This window comes from Crocodylus siamensis, chromosome 3 (assembly GCF_052110815.1).
Source record: "Crocodylus siamensis isolate JL-2025a chromosome 3, ASM5211081v1, whole genome shotgun sequence".
Taxonomy (NCBI): domain Eukaryota; kingdom Metazoa; phylum Chordata; order Crocodylia; family Crocodylidae; genus Crocodylus; species Crocodylus siamensis.
In genome coordinates this window covers 214342089-214369038 of record NC_143397.1, presented here as the reverse complement: position 1 = coordinate 214369038, position 26950 = coordinate 214342089, and the positions used below count along the sequence as shown (strand labels likewise).

At 43.3% G+C, this 26950-nt stretch overlaps 1 protein-coding gene across 4 annotated transcripts in view; it reads right to left on the bottom strand.

Annotated features, from left to right (window-relative positions):
- The window catches only part of OSGIN2 (oxidative stress induced growth inhibitor family member 2), a 52801-nt gene extending 26094 nt beyond the window's left edge, over positions 1-26707 (bottom strand). Inside the window, exons 1-4 of one of the 4 annotated variants that reach the window (XM_090040288.1) lie at positions 26565-26707; positions 20823-20977; positions 9027-9163; positions 3006-3197 (exon numbers count right to left, since the gene is read on the bottom strand). In XM_090040288.1, coding sequence (XP_089896414.1) covers positions 3006-3197; positions 9027-9163; positions 20823-20889 — 396 coding nt within the window. In that variant the 5' untranslated portion in view covers positions 20890-20977; positions 26565-26707. Of the gene's footprint in view, positions 1-3005; positions 3198-9026; positions 9164-20822; positions 20978-24341; positions 24528-25945; positions 26416-26564 lie in introns of those variants that run through there. The other 3 variants (XM_090040286.1, XM_090040287.1, XM_090040289.1) reach the window with 3 other exon arrangements.
- Between the last annotated feature and the right edge of the window lie 243 nt (positions 26708-26950).

The window sequence follows — 26950 nt, the reverse complement described above, 5'->3', positions numbered from 1 at the left end:
TGCCAACCCTGTAAGCCACAATGGGATGTCCCTTCTGGGTACTAAAGACAAATCAGTTTCAGGAGCATTAGTCAGCTGCATGTTTGCTCTGGTGATGAACCTACATTATTTGTATTTGTTAAACAAAATCATCTTAAAAATTGATAAGAATCTTCATTACTTCATGTACATACTGACTACTGCCACGTATTAACTTTGAAATACCCTATTACATTAGCTGTTTGAACTGTTATTTTGGTAATTAAAGTGGAAACAAGGAAGTGAACATTATAATGGAAATTAATAGAAACAGTAAGCAAGTCCATAAATAGGCATAAATCGTCTCTGGTTCTAGGATGCCTTTCCCTAAAAGCAAATGCTTTAAGAAATACATTTCTTCCTAAACAACACAACAACACAGAAACACATTAACCTTCCTGAAAGACAAAACTTTGCATGGAGCCACCAGAAACAGCACCAGAACTAAGAAGATTGAATAGATGGCTGATTGTGCATAAACTCAGAAATTCTGCTTAGACAAAAAAAGTCATTTAAAACTAGGAACACAATGATAACAAGTGGTAGACTGTTAATCTAAGAGAACAGAAGTTCAGATACAGAAGAGAAAGAATCTGGGCAGGGAGAAGGGGAAATTTAAGAAAAAAAAAATTCAAGCCATAATTTCCTAGCAGGAAAATAAATAAATCCTGACGGAAAGTTCCCAGTCAAAGAACATACAGGCAAGGGGAGAAAACATGCTGTAAGAATGCCCCTGCCGACCGAATTCAAAATAAATAGTATTAGAAGTTTAAGTGTGAGCAAGTTACCACAGTCAACAACAACTAGGCTATCAACTTTACCTGCTCCAAGCACTTCCTAGTGCTGGCTTTAGTGCAGTGGTTTAAATCATACAATCTATGGGTAAGTTGTCTACAACTACTCCTAAGCTAGAAACAGAAGTTACACATAAACCAGTATAAGTGATCAGAAACTGGTTCAAATCTGCAACAAACAGCAATTCAGTGTACATAAATCACTTTCAAAATAGCCAAAACTGATTTAAGATAAACCTTGATAAATCAAGTAAATCTGATACTGTATCCATCTTAAATTGGTTTATTGAACTTTTCTGTTCCAGAGCCCCTCTAGATTTATGTTAACTCACAGTCCCCCAGTATCTCAGGATGCTTTGTACCTCCCCAACAACCCCTCCTCCCCCCCGCCCAAGGTGGGTGGGCTAGTCTTGGCCCAAACTGTCTGCTTCAGCTGAAGAGGAAGGTATGCTCTAGCACTCCCCAGCTCCTACAGACCTGTGGCTGCATTTCCCGAATCAAAAGTGAATGTCTGTTCAGTTGCTTATCGGTTCAATCTATGCAAGCTTAAACCAACCTGTGAAGATTGAATCAATACAGGCAGGTAAAAAGTTCAAGGCTGAACTTAGTTTTAGTGGATTAAAGAACTCACACACTGCACAAAAACTAACTCTCCTGCTAGTTGCTGAACTAGGATAAAAAAAAAATCTACAGAAATATACAAAAATTTACTACATTTTCATGCAATTAAAATGAACTGATAAAATTCATAGGGAAGTGATGATTACAAGCAGAAGAGGAAGTTGTCCACATCACCAAATTAGAGAGCAATTAGTTAATAAGACACTTCCTACATCAATGATCCAAACTCTGAAAATGTTTAAGAATCACTCCTCATGGAGGCTTGTCTTCAGATGGACTAAACAGCCTCTTCCTCTTGCTGCAGTCCTTGCCATCTAGTGATGACACAAGGACGAATGCCCAAGAGAAGACGGGTTCTTTCTGCAGTAGGTGGTTTTTCAAGCCCCTCAGAACATATTTTTGATTTTAAGCAAAAAAAATGACAGACAGTTCTCTTTCATCATGAACATGACATACAACATAAGTCCACCAAAAGTTAATTCCAATAATGTCTCAAAGGGATACAATCAAGATTCTATTAAAAAAACCAAACAACCCCCCACTCCGCAAAAAACCTCCACCAAGCACACACATTTGGGTAATTTAAAATTAACAAAAGGAAGATTTCTACAGTTTGTGTTTGGGCCTTTTTAATGTTTAGTCGGTTCTACATTAATTTAAATATCACTGTGGAAGATAAATTCAAGAGTAGAAGAGTATTACATCACTTGATGGAAATCAAAACATTTTGAACTGCTCCCCCATTTTTAATTTAACCCTCTCCCTTCTGTGACCCCAACATCCAATTTAAATATTTTTTATGCGTAATGCTTATGCCAACATACTGACAGTTTCCTTTTTTAATTTAAAGGAATTTGTGAAGTGCTGTTATATTTGTATTAACACTTAATAGTTTTAAAATATGAAAAAACCCTATATAAAACTTTTTAACAGTTAAATGAACATGTGTGGGACTTGAAAGAATAGGGTCCTTTTATAAGTGACAAAGAAGTTTGCAAATTAATCTCATCTATTAACAAAACATAGGCAAAAATATGGAACCCCAGGATTACTTTTAAAAGCCTGATTAATATTTGCAACTGCTAAGTCAACAATCTGTTTGGTTCTTGCAAATTAAAAATTTGACCAGTTTTATAGTACACTATTAAAAATATGCAAACATACTAGGATCACTTCATTTTAATAAGTTTACATGCAGGACTATTGGGACCTGAACCTGCCAGCTAATGCATCCTTGCAACCAGGTCTCTCAAACATCCCTCACAAAGTTGGCATCCCTTCACTTCTGAGGTAAATAATCCTCAAGAATAAAATAAAAGAAGAATGAAACTAAAAAGTTATAGCAAATATTGCTTATTTATGCTCAAAAGTGACTCCCACAACATTGATTTGTTTATTTTTTCCTTCCCCCTTCTCCCTCTGCTTTTCTGGTTCTCTGTAAAGAATCTGGGCTTCAGCTGAATGGCAAAACCTGCAATTCTTTTCCACCTAGGAATCAAGCCCACATAAGAAAAGACTAAAAATATGACATTCAAATCATAGGAGTTGAATTTTTTTCCAAAATTTACTCACATGCCAAGCCCCACCAGGTGGTCCTTTGCCAAGCACTATATGTGGGATATAGTGATGTTGTTCTAGCTTCCAATGCAGAACTGGTGGGTAGTCATATCCAAAGTCAGCCTCTGGATGAAGCAGTGTATCAAAAAGTACTGCCACAGGATTAGAAGAGCGCCCTTCAAGTCCTTCAGACAAGTATTCCAAATCCTAAATCAGGCAGAAAGAGTTCCTTGGTAATACAGTTCTTACTACACAGTACAGGATTCCAGTGTGCACAAGAGAACTCCAATAGAAAGTGACTGTTAAAAAGATGAAAAATTAAAAGAAAACCACAGTAAATTAGTTACTTTTGGGTTAAACTATTTCCTATGGGGCTTCTTCCAAAATGTAAGAATCCAGAACTACAACAGGCCTCCTTGACCATTATGCCCCATCCTTTATGCAGAAGCAAGCCATTTTCTAAAACTTCCAGAGAGAGATAGAGAGAATGAACTACTCTCACCTTCTTCAACATCATGACTGAAAAAGCACCTTATTGGAGATGGGGGAAAATCATCCCAAACCTGGCAACATGCCACAGGCAAAGAACAGGAGAGACACAGAGACACAGACTATAAACAGGGCAGTGGCAGAAGATCCTAGAAAGGAGGTGCTGCAATGCAAAGGAAAACCAGTCAGAGCTGGACAAAAATTCCTTCCTAAGCCCAAACCTAGCAAGGCAAGCCAACATTGGAAAACTATCAAGAGACACCTGAGGGCAGGCTAAAAGCTCGGGATACATTAACTTACATGAAATACATTTCACTAAGAAAACTTCGAGAGGAACCATCATTTTTAAGAAGATGGTCTGTTCCTCTTAAAAAGGAATATCTGGGATTTCCAATAACTCCAGTTCAATAATGCAAAGTAAGCAAATTTCTAAAATCTTCCTGTCTCATCATAGGTCTCCAACTTCTCAGCAGTCAGGGGCTGCATGTCCCGAGGACTACACACCATGAATGCTGCATAACATGGTGGGTAGACCCTGAAGCACTGTGAGCCTCACAGGCTGCAGGCTCCTTGGACTCGCACAGGCTGTGCTGTCCCACCCCCAGGAATGGGGAGAGGAAGCAGAAGCTGGAGGAGGAATGAGTGGCTCAGAGACCCCAGTGGCAGTAGGAACACTGAAGGTGCAGTGATCAGACCAGAAGCTTGAGAGCTATAAATTAAACCCTTCGTGGGCCACATGTAACTGGTGGGCCATCAGCTGGCCAGCTCTATTTTATATTATCAAGTTACGATAACTAGACAGGAAGTGGTCTTCCTATTCATAGGTTTTAGATATTTTATAGATATTTCCATTTATCACATAAGGAAAGGTGATGTTTCGTTCTCCAAAAAAACAGATGATACTCTGTGGCTGCTAAATGACAGAAGCATATACAGGATTTGTAGCCAGGAACTGGCTTTCCCACCACAAATCTACCAGCAAGACTTTAATGCCTACAATGTTGACATACTGAATTATGTTAAAAGCACCAGACCTTGCTTCAAACCCAGATGCCAGCTGTGCCCCCTCATTAACATAGACAACATAATCACTGGACCAAATAAAACTGGATTTTCCAGTTCATCCAAAGTTCATTCACCTGCACCTTAACCAATATTATATAAACCATCAACTGCTTACAGTGCCTCTCTGCTGTCTATACTGGACAGATGAGGCAATCCATAGTCATAAGAATTTCATAGTCGGTAGGGTAGGAAGGGACCTGAGCGGATCAAAGTCCAACCCCCTGCCATGGCAGGAAAGAGTACTGGGTCAAATGACCCCAGCAAGGTGTTTGTCTAACCTCCTCTTAAAGACTCCCAGGGTAGGAGCCAGCACCACTTCTCTTGGAAGTTGCTTCCAGATCCTAGCCGCCCTGACCATGAAATAGCACCTCCTGATACCTAGCCTGAATCCATCCTCTGCCAGCTTGTGACCATTATTTCTAGTCATGCCTTGTAGTGCTTGGGGGAACAGGGACTCCTCCAATGCCTGCTGGTCCCCTCTGACTAGTTTGTAACAGGCCACTAGATCCCCCCTCAGCCTTCTCTTGTGGAGGCTGAACAGGTTCAGGTCCCGTAGCCTCTCCTCAGAGTCTGCCCTGCTGCCCCCGATCATGTGGGTGGCCCTCCTCTGGACCCTCTCCATGTTGTCCACATCCCTCTTGAAGTGCGGCGCCCAAAACTGGACACAGTACTCCAGCTGCGGCCTGATCAGTGTCGCATAGAGGGGGAGAATCACCTCTTTGGACCTGCTCGAGATGCATCTGTGGATGCATGACAAGGTAAGGTTGGCCTTCCTTACTGCATCCCCACACTGCCAGCCCATGTTCATCTTGGCATCAATAGTGATTCCAAGATCCTTTTCTGCCTCTGCCCTGATGAGAAGGGAGTTCCCCAGCCTGTAGGTATGCTGCTGGTTCTTCCTCCCCAGGTGCATCACCTTGCACTTGTCAGTGTTGAAACCCATCCTGTTCTGATCTGCCCACCCCTGTAAGCTGTCTAGGTCCAATTGCAGCCTATTCCTCCCGTCTAGCGTGCCCACTTCCCCCCACATCTTAGTGTCGTCAGCAAATTTGAACAGGGCGATTTTTACCCCCTCGGCCAAGTCACTGATGAAGATGTTGAACAGTGCGGGCCCGAGGACCGAGCCCTGGGGGATCCCACTGCCCACATCCCTCCAGGTCGAAAATGACACATTCACGACTACTGTCTGGGTGCGGCCTTCCAGCCAGGTAGAGACCCATTTGATTGTGTAGGTGTTGACACCGCAGTCCCCTAGTTTTTTTAACAAGAATGAGGTGAGAGACAGTATCGAAGGCCATCCTAAAGTCCACTGCTACCCCTGCATCTAAGGATTTTGTGACCTGGTCATAGAAGACCACCACGCTGGTTCGACAGGACTTGCCTCTGACAAACTTCTGTTGGTTGCCCCTAAAAATAAATCTCCCCTGCTGGCTCCTCGTGGACATGCGCCAGGATAATTCTCTCAAAAAGTTTCCCCAGGATCGAGGTAAGACTAACTGGCCTATAGTTTCCTGGGTCCTCCTGCCTCCCTTTTTTAAAAGTGGGAACCACGCTGGCCCTCTTCCAGTCCCCTGGCACCACACCAGAGCACCATGAATGCTCGTAAAAGCCATGCCATGGGTCACACAATGACCTCAGCTAATTCCTTCAGCACTTGGGGGTGGAGATCATCCGGACCAGCTGATTTAAATATGTCCAGTCCCTCCAGAAGTTTCCCAACTAGATCCTCACTGACCCCTGGCATGGGTGCACCTCCCCTGGGGCCTGAGGGGGTCCCAGTGGTGGGGGCTGATCCGGTCCCTGCTCAGGAAAATGGAGGCAAAGAATTTGTTGAATAGGTTAGCTTTGTCATCTGGTGTGACAACCAGATTTCCTAGCATGTCTTGCAGGGGCCCCACATTATCCAGTACCTTCTTTTTGCACCCTATGTATTTAAAAAAGGACTTCTTGTCCTTGATCCAGGTAGCTAGTCCCAGTTCCATCTCCGCCCTGGCCTTCCTGACCGGGGCAGCCCCGAGCAACCACAGTATAGTCCTCCCTGGTGATGGCCCCTCCCTTCCACTGCGTGTACACCTCTCTTTTAGCTAGGAGACGTATCCAGATGCTTTTGGTGAACCATGGGGGCTTTTGTGCCATCCTGCCCCATTAAAGAACACCAATCTGACAGTAGCACTAGAAAGGAAAAATACTTTAAGCTCTTTGGAGATTCCATTGCTGACCTCAGAGTGGGTCTTCTTAGATAGCAAAACTTAAGAAATGAACTAGAACAAAAAACTGAGGAACAAGAACTCATCCATAGATTGGATTGTGTTAAATATGCTCTAAACTGAGCCTATTGATTCTTATCCCATTACCTGGATGAGCCATTATAAAATCATATGTCTGTAAAGGTGCAGACAGAAATGACAATTTTCACCTGATCTGGCCCCTGAAAGTGCTCTACAGCAGCAGTTCCCAAACTCTTGTATGCATATCATCAGTGGTACGCAGACAACCTATGAGAAGTATGAGGTGAGTGGCACACATAGACACAGACAGCCAGCTGCAGGTGGCCAGGAATGCAGACTGGCTGCATGTGGAGTAGTACCCAGCAGGTAAGTAAGCGTGTTGGAAGGAAGGGTTGTGGGGGAGGGGAGAAAAGGGTTGGGGAGCAGACTAAGGCCTCATGGTGAGGGATGGGAGGGGCAGAGATGAGTGGGGACCCAGGCCAAGCTGTGGGACGGTTTGAACCCCGAGTGGCTCATCCAGGGGTGCTGGGGGGCTCCTGCCACTGCGCACACCCTAGGAGTGGTAGGGGGGAGGTAGGCTGCCCACTGGGCTGTGCAGCTCACTGCTGTTGTTTCAGGAGCTGTGTGCAACACTAGTTGTACCTCCTGTTGCCAGGCGGGCAGAGGACACAGCGCAGCCAGTACATGGGAGGCACATGGTGTTGCACACAGCTCCTGAGGCAACTGCAGCAGGGTGCAGAGCCCAGTGAGCATCCCGCCTCCAACCTGTGCAGAAATCCAGGGGGGGCACATGTCCTCATGCCTCCTCCAGGGGTATGCACAACGGTGGGGAGCCACATACCCCCAGCACCCCTGGACAAGCCTGCAGCTCAGCCCTGCTCCTGGTGCTGTCTTCAGAATGGGAAGGGAAGGGGGAAGAGGTGTGGATTTTTCCAGCTAGTGCTGGAGGGTGGAGTGGGTGGATCAGAGCCCCTCCTCCCAAGGTGCAGGGACTCCAACCCAACCACTCCACCCCTCCAGCACAGTCTGGGCAATCCCCAGAACAAGCTCCCTTCGCTCCCTTTTCTATTCTGAAAACAGTGCCTGGACTAAGAAGGGGGAAGGGTGTTGCTAGGGGAGAACAAAGCTGCTTTAACTAGCAGTTTGATCTCCCAATACAGAACATCTGTTTGGTCTGGGGGATCATTATAACACATGGCACTACCTGTCATGAGTTACAATAGTAAATGAGCTACCTGCTTTGTTTTTCTCTCCATTACCCATCTCTCCTTTCTCAGCAGTGTTCCCTCTTTAACCTCCTCTATTTCCCTACCCTTTGTATTCTAATAACTGCTTTTAATTTAGCAGCTGTGCTTCCTGCAGTCCCTTCACAGGATTAGATAAAGTAAGCCTTCTACTTAAGAAAGCTTATGTTATACACCTCTGATTTAGTTAATATATGAAGGTGCAAATCTACCCTGCCTTCTGCCTGGTTAAAAAGAACATACATACAACTTTTCAGCTACTGATACAAAATTCATACCTCTCTTTTCCTGTGCCCAGGTTATTCTTCCACTCTTCCCCCAAGTTCTATGAATTAAACCAGCACAGTGAAATATGTTCGTCAACATGAGAGTACAGACTTAACTAAGCACTATATCCTACAGTAAGTGAGCAGTGTTATCAATTAAATTCAGGTTGGGTCTAAGCAAGTATAAAATATAACTTACTCAGCAGTGTAGGGTTTTATATCAGAACTGAACTTAAGCCAAAAAGCTTAATGTTATTTTATGCAAAGCAAGCAGTGTCAAAAGTTGATAAAAAGCTTGTTAATCTATTTTACATTCATCAGATAAAGCTTGCTGAATCCTTGCAGAGAAGCTTGCTTCAGTTTCCAGACTAGTAATTCTTATAATTAAATTTAGCACTTCTTACTTTCAAGTGCTATAATACCTTGTGGGGAAGCCTAACAAGTATTTTACTGGGGAAAGACATGGAAAAAAGACCCCACAATTTGCTTCAGACCACAATGAAAGCTCCTGGCTTCCACTATTATGCTTATACCACAAACCTCTCAAAGATTAAAGACTACTGTGAGTCTAAGAATTTTTTGTGGGTTAAGTATGTGCCAATAGCCCTACTTACGTTAAAACGAGCACAGACCTATGCTAAGGAAATGCATAAAAGGAAAAGTCTACTACTGTATTAATTTAACATTTTAAGAGAAAATCAAACAGGCTAAAGGGCTTGGAAAAAAAGAAAGACACAAACTTACTTGATCAACAATAGATAGATGCCTTGCTTCTTCTAATTTATTGTGCAAAATGGGATTTGGATGTATAGCTTCAGGAGACAAATATGGCCTGTATCCAGACAACATATAAGAAAGGCAAATACCCGAAGGTCCATTCCCTATTTAAAAAAAAAAAAGTTGTTAATATTCTAACAAAAATGTCATGAATCATATTACAGAAACTAATGTTTGTAAATTATATAATCATTTTGCTATTTCTTTTGTAGCACCACAATAACGTGCAAGGCATACAAAGTCCTTGTTCAAGAAAAGCTTACTACGAGTAGAAAAGTTTACTTCAAAGTTCTATTACAAAGGGCCTTTTAAAAAATATCTCAGCATAATATTTTTGAGTGGCCCAGAAAAATAGCTGGTTGAAAAGAGAAAGAAGTACAGTTACATTTTTAAAGATATTTACATCAGTTACCAACCAAGTCTCTCTCGCATAAACTATTCATCAAAAATATTCAACAAACCTATGAAAAACTGTCAGATACCTGACTTCAGATTAATTCTTAGAAAAATTTTTAGAAAAAAAATTCACAACTCAAATCTCAGAGTCAACGTAAAAATGACATGTGACCGGCAGCCTGAGTTCACCTATTTGTCCTTCCTTGTATAGTTAGCAGATTATTTGCTTTCTCAGTGCCGGGACCTCACTGTACTAGGCACTATGAAAGTGCAGAGCAATTGGTCTCTGATGCAAAGGGCTCAGAATGCAAGTGTAAGACCAATGAATCACAGATGGATACAAACAGATGGGGGAAATAAATGGAAGCAAAATGAGTACTAAGCTCAGCACATCAGCACAAATATTTAGCTATGGCCAATATGTATGTTAGTTAGGTAATGGGGTAGCCAGGGCTTAGTTTGAAAACTAATAAAAGCAGCAAAAATGTCAATTTTAACATCTTCCTGAATCCCTTTTCCAATAGTTTATAGAATGATATTGTACCCTATCAATACCATAACTTTAATATAATTCAGAACAGGTTAAAAATAGCTGTTTTCAAATGGATTACTACATTACCAGAAGTGGTAATATAGATGGGAACTTGTATCCATCATGAGATTTAGTATCAGATACAGATATTTATTGCATTTTCAGTCGTATTAAGCAATATGAGATTTTGACATGATTAAACATTTAAAAAACACCATAACAGATGCATACATACCAACACCAGATAAAAAGAATATTAAGGGTACAAAACTAAGCCTTAAAGCAGGAAAAGCCTGGGGAACCTTATGTGCAGTTCAATGACACGATAGCATATATGACTTTTCTCCCACTGTACCACTGCCCTCAGCATTTGCAAGAATATGCAGCATTCACCTAATGAATATCTCCCAATATTTTTTTATTCTCATTCTTGAAGGTGTACAGTCTGTGCAATATTTACTGCACATTTTTCAAACCCTGCTCTAAACACAGAATTACTACACTTCTTCATGGGCTTAACTATGGCACTTATCCTTTATATGGACCTGTAAAAAAGGTCGAATAAACTACTCTTTGAAAGGAAATTTATTATCAAAAGGAGAGATCCATGAATCTTTCAGTTCTGGAAAGGAGTCTCCTCTAGTAGACAGACTTATTTTTGTCTGCTCCCTCCCAAATATGAGGTTTTTATCCCTTGTCATGTTCTACCTGTCTCTGTCTCAGTCCTGTCTCCTCTCTAACATTGGCTTTTTACTAAAAAACTTTATTTTCATCCCTTGGCAAGTCCAAGTCTCCCTGCGAAAAAAAATCCTAATCTCATTTTCTGAGTCTCCTTTTGCTACTTGATTCCAGGCTCTACCTCACAACACAAAACTGCTGATTCATTATTCAACCAACTGTAGTTCTCTTGAGGACCACAACTCCTGATGGACCCGTTTCCCCTCCTCCCCTACACATTACTACTTAGTCTCAGTTCTCTTGTCCAATTGTGTCCATAACCAGCTCCTCACTTCCCCCAAACCCTTGTCACACATCCTAGTTCGTTTCAATTCAGTCTCAGCCTGCCCCTTTGTCTTTGCCAGTGACTTTTCCTTTTTCCTGTCCAGCTTGTCTTTCCTTGTCCCAACCTACTCTTAAACTTCGTTCTTAGAAACAACCAAACTATTATGGCTGAAATTAAAAACAAAATAGCCTGAAGCAGATGCCAGCATATAAGGTTGGCATGGCTACAGTAAAAAGAAAAGCGAGAGAGACTTCTATTGTAAGTGACAGTGTATATAACCTTCCTGATTAAATACCAGGAAGTCAACTGGTGGGAAACATTTCTGCACTACAAAATTACCCCCATAATCATTCCCGGGGGGAGGGGGGAAAACAAAAAAATAGATCTCATGCACAATGCAACTGTAATAAAACTCATCCCTTGATTTTATTAACCATGTAGTATAGAAGGAGTCAAATATAAAATTTTCCTCCAAATTTAAATATTTTAAATTGGTAAGAACTGCATTTTCAAATGTACATGCTATCTCCAGAGTACTGGAATCCCAATTGGAACACCTGGGTAACACTGTCATAATTATACTCCCAGTATCCATATTATTTATTATTGACTGTACTTGAACAGCTTCTTATCCAAATGATGTAAACATTTTCCCCGTTTCTTAAATTATAACTGTAGCTGAACAAAGATCCACTTGTACAATCTTTGATTTAAAACCTCCACACTATGAATTAATACACTGCAATGCAAATACCCAAGTTTGTTGACCAATTAATGTAAAAATTAAAACAAAAGGCTTGTCATTCGGATGAAAACTGAAGAATGCTTTTTGTTTATAAGGCAATGAACAGTAGCCTGGGGAAAATAGTAATGCTTTTTTTGTTCAGCTCAGAAAACTCTCTACACTTAGGGCTCCAACTTGAAATTTAGCATTCACTGAAACTTTCACATTTTATAAAATTGAGTTGTTCTGCTGTCTCCCAATCTCTTAAAAACCTGGAATATGACAGAACAGATTTGCTAACCAAATGACAGATTGCCTCTATTGCCCTAATCCAAAAGAGCAAGATTACCTCTCTCAATTCCTTGTAATAGGTTTAGGTTAAATTCCATTCTAGAATAAGATGTTCCTGGGTGTTCCAATTTGTTCTATTTATTAGTCTAGGGCACTTATACACGTGCCTTACCCTTGCTCCGACGTGTTCTAATGCCCCCACCATCATTTTGAAGCACAGGACTGAATACACAAGACACTGAGGGTATTTTAATTATTAAAACGCCACCCTTCACTCCAGAGCACATGTAAAAGTTGCCCTTAGATGTCATCTGTTATGCATCTGCAGTAACATCCAGCATTAGTTAATGAAAGTACGAGCTAAATTTCCTTTTGAAAATAGGATTTTCAAGTTTATGATGACTACTTAGTATATTTTAGAGAATTCTATAAAAGGGAAAAACTCTTCTAATAGAAAGGGCATTTTTAGATGAAAACTTAATTCATAAGATCAAATAATTTATTACAGGCTTCCCCGCCCCCATTTCAATCAAAGGGAAGCTGGGTAACAGTGACCACGAGCTGATCACCTTCACCACCCGCAGTAAAGCTGGGAAGTCAGTAAGCAATACAGAAGTCCTTGACTTCAGGAAAGCTGACTTCGATAAGCTAAGGAGGCTTGTCAGTGAGGCCTTAAAGGGCCACAAGCCAAAGGAGATGGGAGTTCAGGATGAGTGGTTGTCCTCAAGGGAGCAATCCTGGATGCACAAGCAAAGTCTATCCTGGCTCGGAGGAAAGGCAGCAAAACAGCACAGCAGCCCTCTTGGCTCTCCAGGGAACTAGTGGACCTCCTGCATCTAAAAAGAAAGACCTATAAAAGATGGAAGGCTGGATCCACCTCCAATGTCCAGGAAAAAGCAAACTTGCTAAATGGGTACTGTGTGTCAGTTTTTCACCAATCCCATGGGATGCCCCTGCCCATTATGGGACAAGGAGGCCCAGGTGAGGGAGATTCCTTATCCTCCATCAATGCCAACCTCATGAAGGAACACCTTGAGAGGCTGGAAACCTTTAAGTCAGCTGGCCCTGACAGCTTACACCCCAGGGTACTCAAGGAGCTGGCTAGCATCATTGCTCAGCCCCTGACATGGATCTTCAAGAACTCTTGGCATCCTGAAGTGCCCGATGATTGGAAGAAGGCCAATGTGGTGCCTATCTTCAAGAAAAGGAGGAAAGTGGATCTAGCAAACTACAGGCCCATCAGCCTGACCTTTATCCTGGGGAAAGTCTTAGAAAAGATTATCAGAGAGGCCATTCTTAACAGACCAACTGACAGCAACATCCTGAGGGAAAGCCAGCACTGGTTTGTTATGGCTAGGTCTTGCTTGACGAATCTTATTTCCTTTTACAACCTGGTGACCTATCACCTGGCCAAAGAGAAGAGATTGATGTCATATATCTTGATTTTAAAAAAGCCTTTGATCTGGTATTCCATGATCACCTCTTGACAAAACTAGCTAACTGTAGCCTCGGCCTCACCATGATCCTTTGGCTGAGGAACTGGCTCCATGGTAGGACCCAACACAGGGTGGTGGTTGACGGAAGTCAATTGTCATTGTGTGCTGTAAACAGTGGGGTCCCTCAAGGGCCTATACTATTTAACATATTCGTTAGTGATGTAGACATTGGTGTCAGAAGCAGACTTGCCAAGTTCACCGATGATACCAAACTCTGCAGTAAAGCATCCACACCTGAAGACAGAAGGGTGATCCAGGCAGATCTTGACAGGCTCAAGAAATGGGCAGATGAGAACCTGAGAGTGTTTAACACCGAAAAATTCAAGGTTCTTATAATAGGTCGCCCCTCCCAGTGCCATCTTCCTAGTACTCCACACCTTGCGTGGAAACCCTTGGATCCTTTTTTGGGGTTCTTATGTCCCGCCCTATACTCACCTGCCACATCTCGATGAAAATTAGGATGACGTTCTTACGAGCGGGAGGCTGCCAATTGTATTGGATACATTGGGACCTTTCCCCTGTGGGGTACTGACCCCTGATTTTCTCTAGCTAGGCCTCCCCATCTAAACCCACTAAACAGGGTTTGACTTCGAGGCTCTAGCCTTTTCCACCATCTTGAGGCCTCGGGCCCCTTTTCCTGTTCCAATCTGGAGCCTAGTCCAGAGGGCCTGGGCGCCAACCCCACCGCTGGAGAACCACAAGCCCCAAACCAGGCAATGACCCTGAGCCTGAAAATAATGCTGCACCACAGGCACACTAGAGCTCCCCGGCTTTTAGGGTTGCACCTCGCTGGCGCCGGAGGTTTGCGCCCCCTCTCTGGGGCTTCTTGCCGCTCCCTCTCTGGGCTCCTCACTGCCCCCTCTCTGGGGTTTCTGCAGTCCTCGCACAGGGGTTCACCATCACCGCCCCCTCACTGGGGCTGGGGTTCCCACAATGCCATGGGTCCCCTATGAGGCCTCCTCCAACCCTTAATAGCCTCACCCAAACCTCTGGTGTTTTATACAACAAGAAACAAAACACAAGCCCCTGGGCTGTAACAAATTCAAGCTGCTCAGCTATAACATTATTCCTGATGCATCAGTGGTACTCTATCCTTCCCCCAGTCTCGGAGCTGTACCTGCAATCTGGCCTCTCCCCTCTGCTTGCTCTGGGAAAGCTCCTTCTCCCATGGCCGCTGGTAGGGAACTCTTTGCTGGGCCTCAGCCTGGGAGTTATATAGGAGCCAAGCCCTGGCCCTTCTGGTCAGCTGACTCCCACCAGTTGCCATTGCAACCTGAACCTGTGCCTCTTCATTACTACTCCACAAGTAGCAGGCACCTCAGTGCCCCACTACAGTTCTTCACCTTGGAAGGAAAAGCCTGAAGCAAGCTTATAGGCTTGGCAGTGCTACGCTGGCTAGCACTACAGACGAAAGGGACTTGTTCATCTTGTGGTCAATGATGACCCCCATGAGCCTGCAATGTGATGCTGCAGCTAGTAAACTGAGCAAAATGCTGGCTTGCATCCATAGATACTTCTCAAGCAAATCCCAGGACGTCATTCTCCCGTTGTACTCGGCCGTGGTGAGGCCACAGCTGTAGTGGAGCCCAAATCTGGACGCGGTACAATTCAAAAAGGATGTGGAGAGGCTTGAGACAGTGCAGAAGCACACACATGATCAAAAGTCAGGAAAACAAACTTTATGATGAGAGGCCGAGAGCCATGGGGCTCTTCAGCCCGGAAAAGCGCAGGCTCAGGGGTGATCTGGTGGCCGCCTATAAGTTTATCAGGGATGCACACCAGGATCTAGGGGAAAGTCTGTTCACCAGAGTGCCCCAAGGGATGAGGTCGAATGGTCACAAACTCCTCCATGACCGTTTCAGGCTGGATACAAGGAAGAACTTCTTTACCATTTGAGCACCCATGGTTTGGAATAGACTGCTGCTGGAAGCAGTTCAAGCACCTACTTTGAACACCTTCAAGAGACATTTGGATGCTTATCTTGCTGGGATCCTATGATCCCTGCTGACTTCCTGCCCCTGGGGCAGGGGGCTGGACTCAATGATCTTCTGAGATCCCTTCTAGTCCTAGCATCTATAAATCTATTTACCTATAACTTTGTGTGTGTCAAGATCATACTAAAAATGTATTATTCTAATATAATAAAATTAGAATAATTATAATTTTAGTCCGTCTGTCTGCATGTCCGTCTGTCTGTCCATAATGCTTTTCCTCAACTGCACATCCACCAACTGGCCACGCGGGCCGGGGCCAGCCAAGTTAAAATGGGAGCCCCTCTGCCAGTGCCGCCTCCTGCAGCTTCCAGTACAGCAGCTCCCTCCACCCTACCTCCACACATGGCAAAAAAATAAATTGGCACAAGCACATTACAAGTGGCAGGGCCAGCTGAGGAATGGCAGGATCCCCTGTTGGCCCTGCCTTCTCCAGCGGCCTCCGGTGCAGCAGCTCCCTCCACCTCACTTCCACAGAGGCAAAAATTAAAAAATTGGGTAGAGCACTTTAAAAGCAGAGGGGCCAGCTGAGGAAAGGCAGGAGCACCTTCATCATAGCGGGGGCTGGACCCAGGGCTCTGTCCCTGCTGCCCCCCTTCTCCTGTCATTCTTGACATGTATGCTTAATAATAAACTAGCAAACTGCACAAAACCAAACCAAATCTTGGTATAAAACCCAAAGTACTGTTATCACATTGATAAAATAAAGTAATTTTTAAAATTGTTATCTTAAAACCCAATTCAATCTTAACAGCACTACCCGAGTAAGGTCTATCTAAATAAGGATTTGGAGACTCAAGTTCTAAATCAGACATAAGGTAGGTAATGCTGAGAGGGAGAGATTAAAGAAAGGGCAATAAAGCCATGAGGTGAATTGCTTGCATACTGGAAACATCACATTAGGGTTTTATTATTACTACTTTTATTTTGCTGATGCAGTGGAAACAATGTTGGGAAGGGGAATGGTTTTAATAAAGAATATAAGGACACAGAGACTACAGCATACACATAATCAGGGAGACTATTTTGATCATGAAGGGCAGCACTGGAGAAAGATCATGAAGTAGAATAGTGTACAAGTTGTCAATCTTTTATTCTCTCTTACTATGCTATTAATTCATTTTAGTTTGTTTTCTTTTAAGAGCTTTTAAGTGCGACAGCCACATATTACAGATAAGCTATCCACTATGAAGATTATGTTAAGAGGTTTCCAGCCATAAAATATCTGATTAAATAGCACTAAGGCATACTTTAGATGTTAGTGTTTATTTTTCACTGGTAGAAGTCAAGGTAGCTGCTTTTGTCTTCAGCACTGCCATACTCTGAAGGTAGAAGAAATGCAGAACACAGGTACTTCTGCCTTGCCTTCTGACTAGCCTCAGACTAACACAGCTCACTACTCTCTGTACATGATGTACAGTTACTGAAACCAATGCAACTCTGGCCTGGTACAGACATTCTATTTCTCCTGAGATTTACTGTTCTCCCATGAGAAACCACAAATACACAAATGTTCAGGCTTTTTCTCCCAGAATAAAATTGGCTGCTCCAGGGGAAAAAAACCAACCCAACCTGGACACAACCAGGGTTCAAATCACTTCCCAGGGAGTTTTTCCTCAAGAAAGTGAATGTCTGTACATGATGACAACACAGGCTGACCATGGGCAGTCTGGGTTAACCAATCAGGGCTGCCTTACACACTGCTGTCATCTATTGGCAGGCAGACATGAGACATGAGACCATACTGAGATATGTCCACAGGGACCCAACCTAGGTGCACAGTGCCAGCATCACAAGCTTTCTACTCTCTAGGTTTTCAGCATTCAAGTGTCTGTACATATGGCTCTGGGTGAGTTTTTCCTACCACAAGAACAAGCCTGGGAAAATTCTCCTAGATCTGAATGTGTATACACAGCCTCAAGTCAATAACCATATGGCAGTCCTGGACTATGGTACGCAGAAAGATAGGAAATGGCACGTGTTCCTCTCAAGTTTGGTCTACACTCCATAGTTTGCACTTGGGAAGCTTAAATTTTTTTGGAAAGTATGAGCACACCCAAACTCATAGATAGCATCTTTATGGCCAGAACCCCCTTTTCTACTGACAGAGTAATGCAAACACTGTGAGAAACAAAAGACTACTGCTGCCACCTGTCAGCTGATAGAAGATGTGCATGGGCTTTGTCTGTACTTTCTGCTGCTTGCTACCACCCCTGGAAGAAGCTGGTGTTTCTCTGCGCTCACTGTGAGTCTTGCCAGCACAGCTGATTAGTTCGAGCTGCCAGAACATGGTGTGGCATGTACAAACCCTGGAAGCTTCCTGCTGTCAGAAGACTTATAAAGACAGTCATGCCGCAAAATGTGAAATTCAACATAGTGATTCATGCTTCCATCCTTTGCAAGTCCCTCTTTTTAGACGGAGGAGGTCCATGAATTCCCTGTAGAGCCGAGGGGGTTGCTGAGCCCTTTACCACCTTTCCTACAGGTTGGGATGGACTTCCGTTGTGCTTCTAGGATCACTGCCTTAAGGAGCAACCACTCACCGTGAACTCCCCTCCCTGTCAAATCATGGCCTCAAGAACAAGCCTCCTGAGCTTATGAAAGTCGGCTTTCCTGATATAAAGAACTACTACATTTCTAGCTGACTTGCTAGCTTTGTGATGGATAGTGAAAGTAATCAACTCATGGCCACTTTCACCCAGCATCCCTTCAATTCTTAGGTTACCGATTAGATCATCCCCTTTGGCCAGTGCCAGGTCCAACAGCACCTTACTCCTTGTTGGCCCATAAGCATCTTGAGACGGTAGAGCTCATTCATGCACGCAAGACAATTTTGAGACTGATCGGATTTGGCTGAGTGCTCTTCCCATGAGATGTCCGGGTAGTTGAACTTTCTTATGACACCATGCACCGAAAGCATGCAGCCTTGCCCGGTTCCCTGGCGAATTCATGGTCAAGCTCTTATTTCTGATTTGGAGGTTTGTAGTAGACTCCTACCACTGTATCCCCTTCACCACACAGTCCCCTCGTATTGTAACCTAGAGGGCCTCCAGTTGTCCTCCTTGGGAGTCGATCTCAGTTTTTAGGGATGTGTAGCACTCTTTAACATAGAGAGCTACACCCCCACCCCTTTTTTTCCAGTACAATCTCTCCTGTACAGGGTATAGCTATTTATACCCATAGTCCACTCATAGGAGGAGTCCCATCAGGTCTCTGTTATTCCTATGAGATTGTAGTCATTTTTGTTTAGCAGAAGGACCAGTTCCTCCTGTTTATTCCCCCATATTCCTGGCATTAGTATACAGGCAAGTAAGTATGCTGCTGGAAGCCCTAGGCTTCCTTGCACTCATGGAGAAGCTCTGTTCCTGGGCTGGGGTAGGAGTGGGTTACCTTGAGCATCCTAACATGCTGATTTTGAGGTTGATGCTTGGTGAGCTTGCTTTGATGGCTGTCTGCCCATCCCCGACGAGCTGAGTTTAAAGCCCGGTCAAGTAGGTCAGCCATTCTGGCCAAGAAGAGCTGCTTCCCCAGTGGATTGAGGTGGTGACCATCTCTTCCCAATGGAGAGAGGAGCAGTAGTTTGAAATGTGGACTGTGGCCGTAGAAGACAAAGCCTTCATGATGGTACCAACATTGCAGTCTTCTGTTTACTACCTCAATTTGTCTCTCCTCCTCAGCCCATGACCCATAATCAGAAGGATAGAGGGAAAAAAAAACCAAAACAAAACACCTGTGTCCCTAGTCCTCAGCCCTGTAGTTATTTGTGACCCGGCTGCGATTGCTCCGAGCCATGTCACTTGTGCCCATGTGAATAAGGAGCACGGGGTACTGGTCTGGGGGTTGGATAAGTTTTGGGATCCTCCCAGCCACATCCCAGATATGGGCTCTTGGGAGGCAGCAGCCCTTCAGGGCTAAGGGGTTGGGGAGGCAGATCCTTCCGTCCCCCTCAGGAGGGAGTTTCCCACAAAGACCACTCTGCGTTGCACTTAGGGATGGTAGCTGGTTGGGTTTCTTCTTCACTTGCAGAAGCTGGCAGCTCTGCAGGCTCTACTGGTGCTGTGAGGGGTTCATACTTGTTGCAGAGATCCAGAGGGGTGGTGACCCTGGTGCAGGGAGCCTTGCGGCCAGAGACAACCTTTGTTCAATTCCCTAGCTAGACAGGATGGGAGTGCCTCTTGGCCTCCCTTGTCCTGGCTGGCAACCTAGCTCTTCCCTCTTCTTTCTTGGGGTGAAGGGCCTGGTAGTAGGAGTCAATCTCCTGTTCACCATCCCTGATGGCATGCAGCCTCTGCACTGTGGTCTGGAGCTCCACTATCTGGCATTCCAGAGACTCCAATACGGAACAAACCTCACAAGGGGAGCTGGCAATGCTTCTGATCCCATGAGTCTGCAGTTGTGCCAGGCAGACCCCACAGCTGAGAGCCAGAGGGCTCTATTTCTCCAAGACAACTCCTGTATCCCTATATATCAAGTTAAGTGAGTTAGGATGTGCTGAGCTATTTTTGAAGAAAGATTTTGCAGTTTTGTGGTGCAAGATGCTCACCTAGGCACTCTCAATTGAGGGTCCCCCGCTAAAGAACTTGTTCCTTGGTGTACATAGTCCACTGGCTCTCAACTTCTCTCAAGTTTTAGGCACTCCTCCATAGTTTTTTTTTTTTTTTTTTTTTTTTTAACATGGAGGTGCTACTCAATTAATAAAAGGTAACTGTAATTACCTCCTCACACAAAGGCCAGGCAGTTGGAGAGTGGCGGGAATCATGGAAACCTGGCTGAGAGCTGCTAAATTAGTCAATTAGCCTGTTTTATATTGCAAGCTTTTACTTACTGGACTGCAGACTTTATCAAAGGGTTAATTTAAACCAACTGGCTTGGGGAAAATAGGTTTTATTTCACATTAATTTTAATTGCAGTACCCAGATGTTTTAACAAGCAGTGCAAAAAAGAGTTACTGAAAACCTGACATATAACTACCAAAATTCAAAATCAATGTGTAGCCCCAATTCAGTGGGACTCAATATAGACATAAATAGTATAATCTTTTAGCTCACACCACAGATCAGGGCTGAAATCACTTTTACATTTAATCATACTAAACACTGCAGGTAAACTTCTTCCCCTTCAATAAGTATTTGCATTCAAATACATTTCACTGATAACTAGTTATCTAACATAATAATTTGATGTTACTATAATTAACCATAATAACTACAGCAATCAAAAATACTTTCACTTTGGAGATCCTCATCATTTGTTATTAATTATAAATTGAGCTCTATTTCTTTAAAATAATGGTAGTGTCACACAAGTCAATTACTGGGAACAAAACCTACCTATTATTACAATTGGCAGAGTCAGTAGTTGGTCCCCAGGCAGAGTGGTTTCTTCTAATAATGGCATTCTTTTAACTTTCCTCTCAAGGCTATCACCAAAATACTGCACGAAGGAACTTAAAAGTTGTCCTTCAGTTTCAGCACCACTGTAATTTCTATTCATGAGTTAAAAAGAAAAAAGAAAGAAAACACAAGATCAGTTTAGCATTACATCTTCTTCAAAAATTAAGTTACATTTTACTTATTACTTTCAAACTATCCATCTGACAAACTCTAAGAAAAGGCAAAAAATAAAGCATATGCTATCAGTTCACACACAAAATGTTATTCTTCAGGACAGTTTCTCTACATGGTCAATATTCCTTTTTTGCCACTAAAAGAAGAAAACTATTTCTCGAAGAAACCATATAAACAGTTAGGAAGCAAGAAGGACCTTGATTGAACATTTCTCTCATTCAAATCCATCATTTAATCTATCACTTCTTCCTCACCCTACCCCTGAAATATCAAAAGTCTGACCCATATGGACATTTAGAGATTTTTATATTTCATTCATTTTTGACCAGATCGAGAGCCCATAAATGCATTACTTTGTGATTATTTATATAGCCGGAGGATATCCTGTCGCCAACACTTACCTATCACTTGTAAAACATACATGCAAATTACAACTCCAATTTAGTCAAAACAAAACTTATTTAAAAAGTCAGCTGAACCTCTAATGAACGTACAAGGACTTCAAGTTGTACAGTAGACAGAAATAGCAAAAAAACAAAACAAACCCCACACAACCTCCTAAGTATAAACGTTTTAGCCTTGTAAATCGTTTGGGGGGGTTTTTTGGGTTTTTTTTAAATCATGTCCAAGCTGGAACCTTACACTACAAAATATATCAGTCTCAGTTAAAATTTGCTTTGAGTCCTTTTTACATTGTCCAGAGCTTAAAATGTGCATCTTTTCCAGCTCATCATAGAAGCAATTAAAATTGTTAAGCATTGGCTTTTTAACTTTCTGAATACTTTAAGAAGTCACTTCAAAGAACAAACTTATGCTTCCAGATTACTATAACAGGACAGGATGGCACCAGCCTTTTGCAATTGTTCCTATACATCCTCCTAAAAAGGATCCTGTATCACCGTTTCAATCAACTACCATCACTCCACAGTAAAATTTTGCCTCAGATCCTGCAACTAGTCCTATTCAAGTCATAAGGCCAGCTGCATGCTTCAATATGTGCAAGAGTGTTTTCAGGACTGAGGCCATGAAGTTTAGATCCAAATCCAAGTCACATACATTCCTAAGGTACTGAATTAGGACATAAACTATTAACTCTTATACCACTAAGGAGAGCCCTTCTCCACCTGATTTCTGCAGCAGAGAAACTAAGAGACAGATTAGAAGCACATCCAAAACATTTTGGAAGAGAAGCAATAAGTAGTAGCATGCAGATGTATTTCACTTGGAATGAAATGCAAAAAGCAAACTAGCTTTACCACACCCTTCCTGCAGTAGCATAATGCTGTAGTGTTTGATTTGCAAATCCTGCAAGAAGCATCAGTCAAGAAAAAAAATAATTCCAGATACCTTTTTAAAAACTATATGAATACTTTTTCTCATTTAAAATTTTATAAAAAACTTTCATAAGAGGAAAAAAATTAGCTAAGAACAAAAAATTAACTGGTTACCTCTCTTTAAACGCAAATAAAGTATCCTCTCCTATGTTCCAGGTACAGAATGTTAAAAGTAATAATATATAAAGAATGAGGCACATTTACATGTATGTATGAAGTGCAGTACAAGACAAACATTCTTTACTAAAATTCAGATGTATGCATTGCATCAGATGGTCCAAAGTTTTAAAATTCCCCATCAAAAGGGCAATAATGTTATTCAAAAGAAAGCACTTCAGTAAGAGTTTGGAGCACTATTGTCATTGTGCTTTATGCTATAAACTACGTGAAATGTTTTTTTCTTTTTGGTTCTGTATCCTTTCAGAAACAGAGTAATACATTAACACAGAAATAAAAGCATTTCTCTTTAACTTTAAGTATTTAGAGTACGTAACTAAGTGGAGCTTCTGTGGGGTAAAAATCAATCTTGTATGAAGAATGTAGGACAAAATAGCTGACCTGCAGAAGCCATAACAAGGGGAAAAACAAACAATACAACCAACCCAACACTTAATTCCACACCCCATCTAAATGCTACTCATCAAATCTTTCTAACCTCATGCAACTGCCATGACCAACATTACATACATCTCCATCCTGAACAAAAGGGGATCAAGGATGCACAGGCATCCACATGAGGAGGGAGGCAAGTGCAATCTGTGGGGCTTGCTTGGGTCTGGGACGGCTGGGTGGGGTAATGGACCTTGTGGGAATGAATTTACACCCCCATCTCTCCTGCCCTTTCCCACACTGAGACTTACTGGTATGGGTCCTGGCAGCAGCAAACACTGACAGATCTAGCACCTGGAGCAGTGTGCAGGATGGGGGCAAAAACAGCCCAGTGCCAGGCAGAAGGGGTCTGAAAAGCATAGGGTGCAGCTGGGCTTTCCCAGTCTGGGAGTGGCGCAGGTGACTGTACAGAAGTTCCATGCCCTGGTCTAACCTGCATCAAGTAAGTCTGATATTATATCATACCAGGTCCATTTTAGACCAGGTTCTGCAATTTTTAGACTGGTCTATGCGCGTAGAACTTCTGTATAGTTTTGGGTTTGGATTGATTTCCAATCGCTGAGACCAGATCCAACTGTAAAGTCCACATTGGAAAGAATCAAGTTACATCAGGTGGCCATTTTGAACTTAATTTAACCTCCCCGCCAAATGTCTGCACTTAGCCTTAGACTTCCTACTGTTGCTTGGAGGTACCTCTCTCCACATCCTAGTTTCACTTCCTAGTCTTCCTTTTAGACCTCTGCATCGAGCAACAAAATATGATATTGCCAGCAGACTCTCATCAAGGAATCTGTCCAGAGATCAGAAAACCAGTAATTCTGACAGAGGGAAAATAACTGTTTAACTGTAAAATTTCTGTCTATCTTGTCCCTGTGATTTTATGTCATTAGGAGAACTCTATCTGAAGACCAACAGGTTGCAGAGGGAGCGCAGTGAAATTAACAACAGGTAACAAAAATGATGCAAGAAAACAAAAGTAAAATTCCAGGAGCAGAAAAATTAAGTTCTTCAGTTAGTAATAACACACAGAAAATTGAACTGGTCTCTGAAAAATTCTGCTGTCAAGTCAATTTGAATGTAGTCTTCAGTGCAAAACAACGTTAGTACAACTTTCAAAACAGATCGCAGTGAAATCTTCACTACTACCACCACATTTCTAAGATTAGATATAACACATAATCTGAGTCAAAAGGACAGGATAACCTAAAAGTTACAAAAATACATATAATTAGCCAAGATTATATACAAACAATGCTTTGGAGAAGGTGGATTTACTAATGTAGCTATGGCTCTGCTCAGATGAATACAAAGGCAAGCTAGTAGTAGAATTAGTGCCTACCTTGTATTGTTATGGTCACACCAAAAAAAACACCTTGCACCAATTTTAAATCAGATGGATTAAGATCTGGTTTTGTATTGCTTACAAATTAATACTTTTTGGTTTACTACCTTGATTTCTTTTAAGAGATTTGGATAAAAACCTGTAAGAGAAAATGTTAAAAGCAATTTAATTAAGATTTTTCCAGAACAAAGAACAGTTGTCTTAACTGGCATCAGTAAGCCTGGAAAGAAATACAGATGAAAGATTACTCAGTGGTTATGAAGTACACAGGAAACATCACATTTAGGCCACTCCTTAGAACAGACAACTCCAAAGATCCCAATGCAAGTCCTTACAAATACACAGATAATACCCGTCTGCCCAACAGGGTATAGTGGTTCTCAGCCTCTTTAGACTCAATGCACCCCTTGAAAAATGCCAGCTCTTAGTTTTCACTCATTATTCGAGTACAGAAAAATATATAGCACAACTCTTCCTTTGCAAAGAATTCAGAAGACCTTAACAAGTCAAAATGTTTTAAACACAGTAGCTTCCTATTTAAAACCTCTAGGTTCAATCTTGTGAAACAAGGTTGCACACCTAATGACTGTTAACACTGCAGCACCCCAAGGCAACACCCCTGAAAGGATCCGAAGGCACCCCAGGGTACCACAGCAATCTGGTTGAGAATCACTGGCTCGGCAGATATACTTGTCCTTAGATTTAAATTTTGCATAAAGCAACACTAACACACCAACAAAACATACCTAAAACATCTCACTTAAAGTGCACAGTTGGTGTTTTGGTTGTTATGGGAAGGAGAAAGAAGAGATTCACCACTGTGGGACCCTGACACGCTGCTGTGAAGAAACTTGATGTAAAAACAGCATTAAACTTAGGTTAAGATTACCCTTTTTTCCCTGTAATACTTGCAGCAGACGACAGAGGGTGGGGAGAGGAAATCAGGAAAGTAAAACCAAAGGGCATTTCTAACAGCCAGCAAGGGTTTTCATCACCTCTCAAGTCTTTCTTTGTAAGTATTCAAGTAACAGGTAAAATTATATCCATCTATAGATAGATATATCCACCAAGCCCATTTTAACCCAAAGTAACAGGTCAATTATATATTGTGATATACAATTTGTACCTTGGTCGTCCAACATACCTCAGTCTTCTTTGGCCTCAGGTAATGAATCTTTATTCCTAAGGGGGGCTTTGGAGAAAACAGTTATCATTCTTATATTTTATTCATAACACTGTGTTATTCATGATGATAATAATATGAGGACTATATTACACTATATTACACTGATAGTGATAGTGATATGCTCTTACAGTGTAATATAGAATTATTCTGGGATTGTATTGATCATGATATTCTGTTACATTAGTCCTCATATTATTATCATCATGAATAACACAGTGTTATGAATAAAATATAAGAATGATAGCTACATTCTATAACTATTTCCTACAAACACTTCCCCCTCCCCCCCTTGAGGAATAAAGGTTCATATCTTTGGCCTCAGGTAAACTGAGGCATGTTGGACTACCACTTATATGTATATCATAATATTTACATCATATAGTAAACAGCTATCATATAAAACACACATACTTACCTATTTACTTAGATTAAAACGGGCTTGTTATACCATGACAATCATTATTCCTACTATTACTATTGTTAAGGATGCCACCATCACGCCTGCTGCATTCCTGGAGGCCTCCTCTCCAGCGGGCTTTCCCTCAGGTCCGGTCCGCGCTGCGGCCCGGCTCGGCCCGGCGCGGAGCGGCCCGCAGGCCCGGATGGCGGCGGCGTCGGCAGCGGCAGGCGCGGGGATGCCCAAGGTCACCGCGTGGCGCTCGCCCGCCCCGCCCGGCAGCAGCGGAGAGCGAGGCGCGGCCGGGCCGGGCCGGCACTCCGCTCCCTCTCACCTGACGTGTGCGGCCAGGGCGCAGCGGCAGCACCACACGGGCATCGGGGAGCCGGCCGGGCCGCGCCGGGAGCCGGCGAACGCGGCGCTGCGGCTGCTACGGCTCCGCCTCCTCCCCGCGCCCATGCGGCTCCAGGTCACCGGCGGGGGGAGGAGCTCCGCCTCGGCCTCGGCCCCGGCCCGCGGCTTCTCAGCGCCGGGTAGGCTCAGGTGGCTGCGGCCCGCCCCCCTCCCCGGCCCCGCGGGAAGAGCCGGCTCGGCGCTGCTCCGTGGGCGTCCGCCGACGCGTGGTTGCAGGACCTACCTGTCGCCGGCCCTCCCGCTGCCGTGACCAGCCAGGCCTCCGAGGCAGGGCTTGCTCCAGGAGCCTCAGTCCTTGCTGGGGCCAAGCCGTAGGTCAGAGCTCGCCCTGGGAGCTTGTGCCGGCGCAGGGAAAAGCAGGCGACGGACGGGTGAAGAACCCCCCCCCCCCCGGCCTTTTGTTTCCCGGGCCCGGACTCAGCCTGGCACAGCAGGGGCCCAGGTGTGGGGGGAACTGCTCTGAGCCTTCCCTGCCAGACGGAGCCGCATCGCCCCGGCCTCACAGCGGCCCCCTTTCGACATGCACAATCCACGCAATGCATCAGCCTACACAAGGAGCTGTGGCAAGGTTTCTCCCTTGCTCACCCAGCATTTGGCTCCTATTGTTAA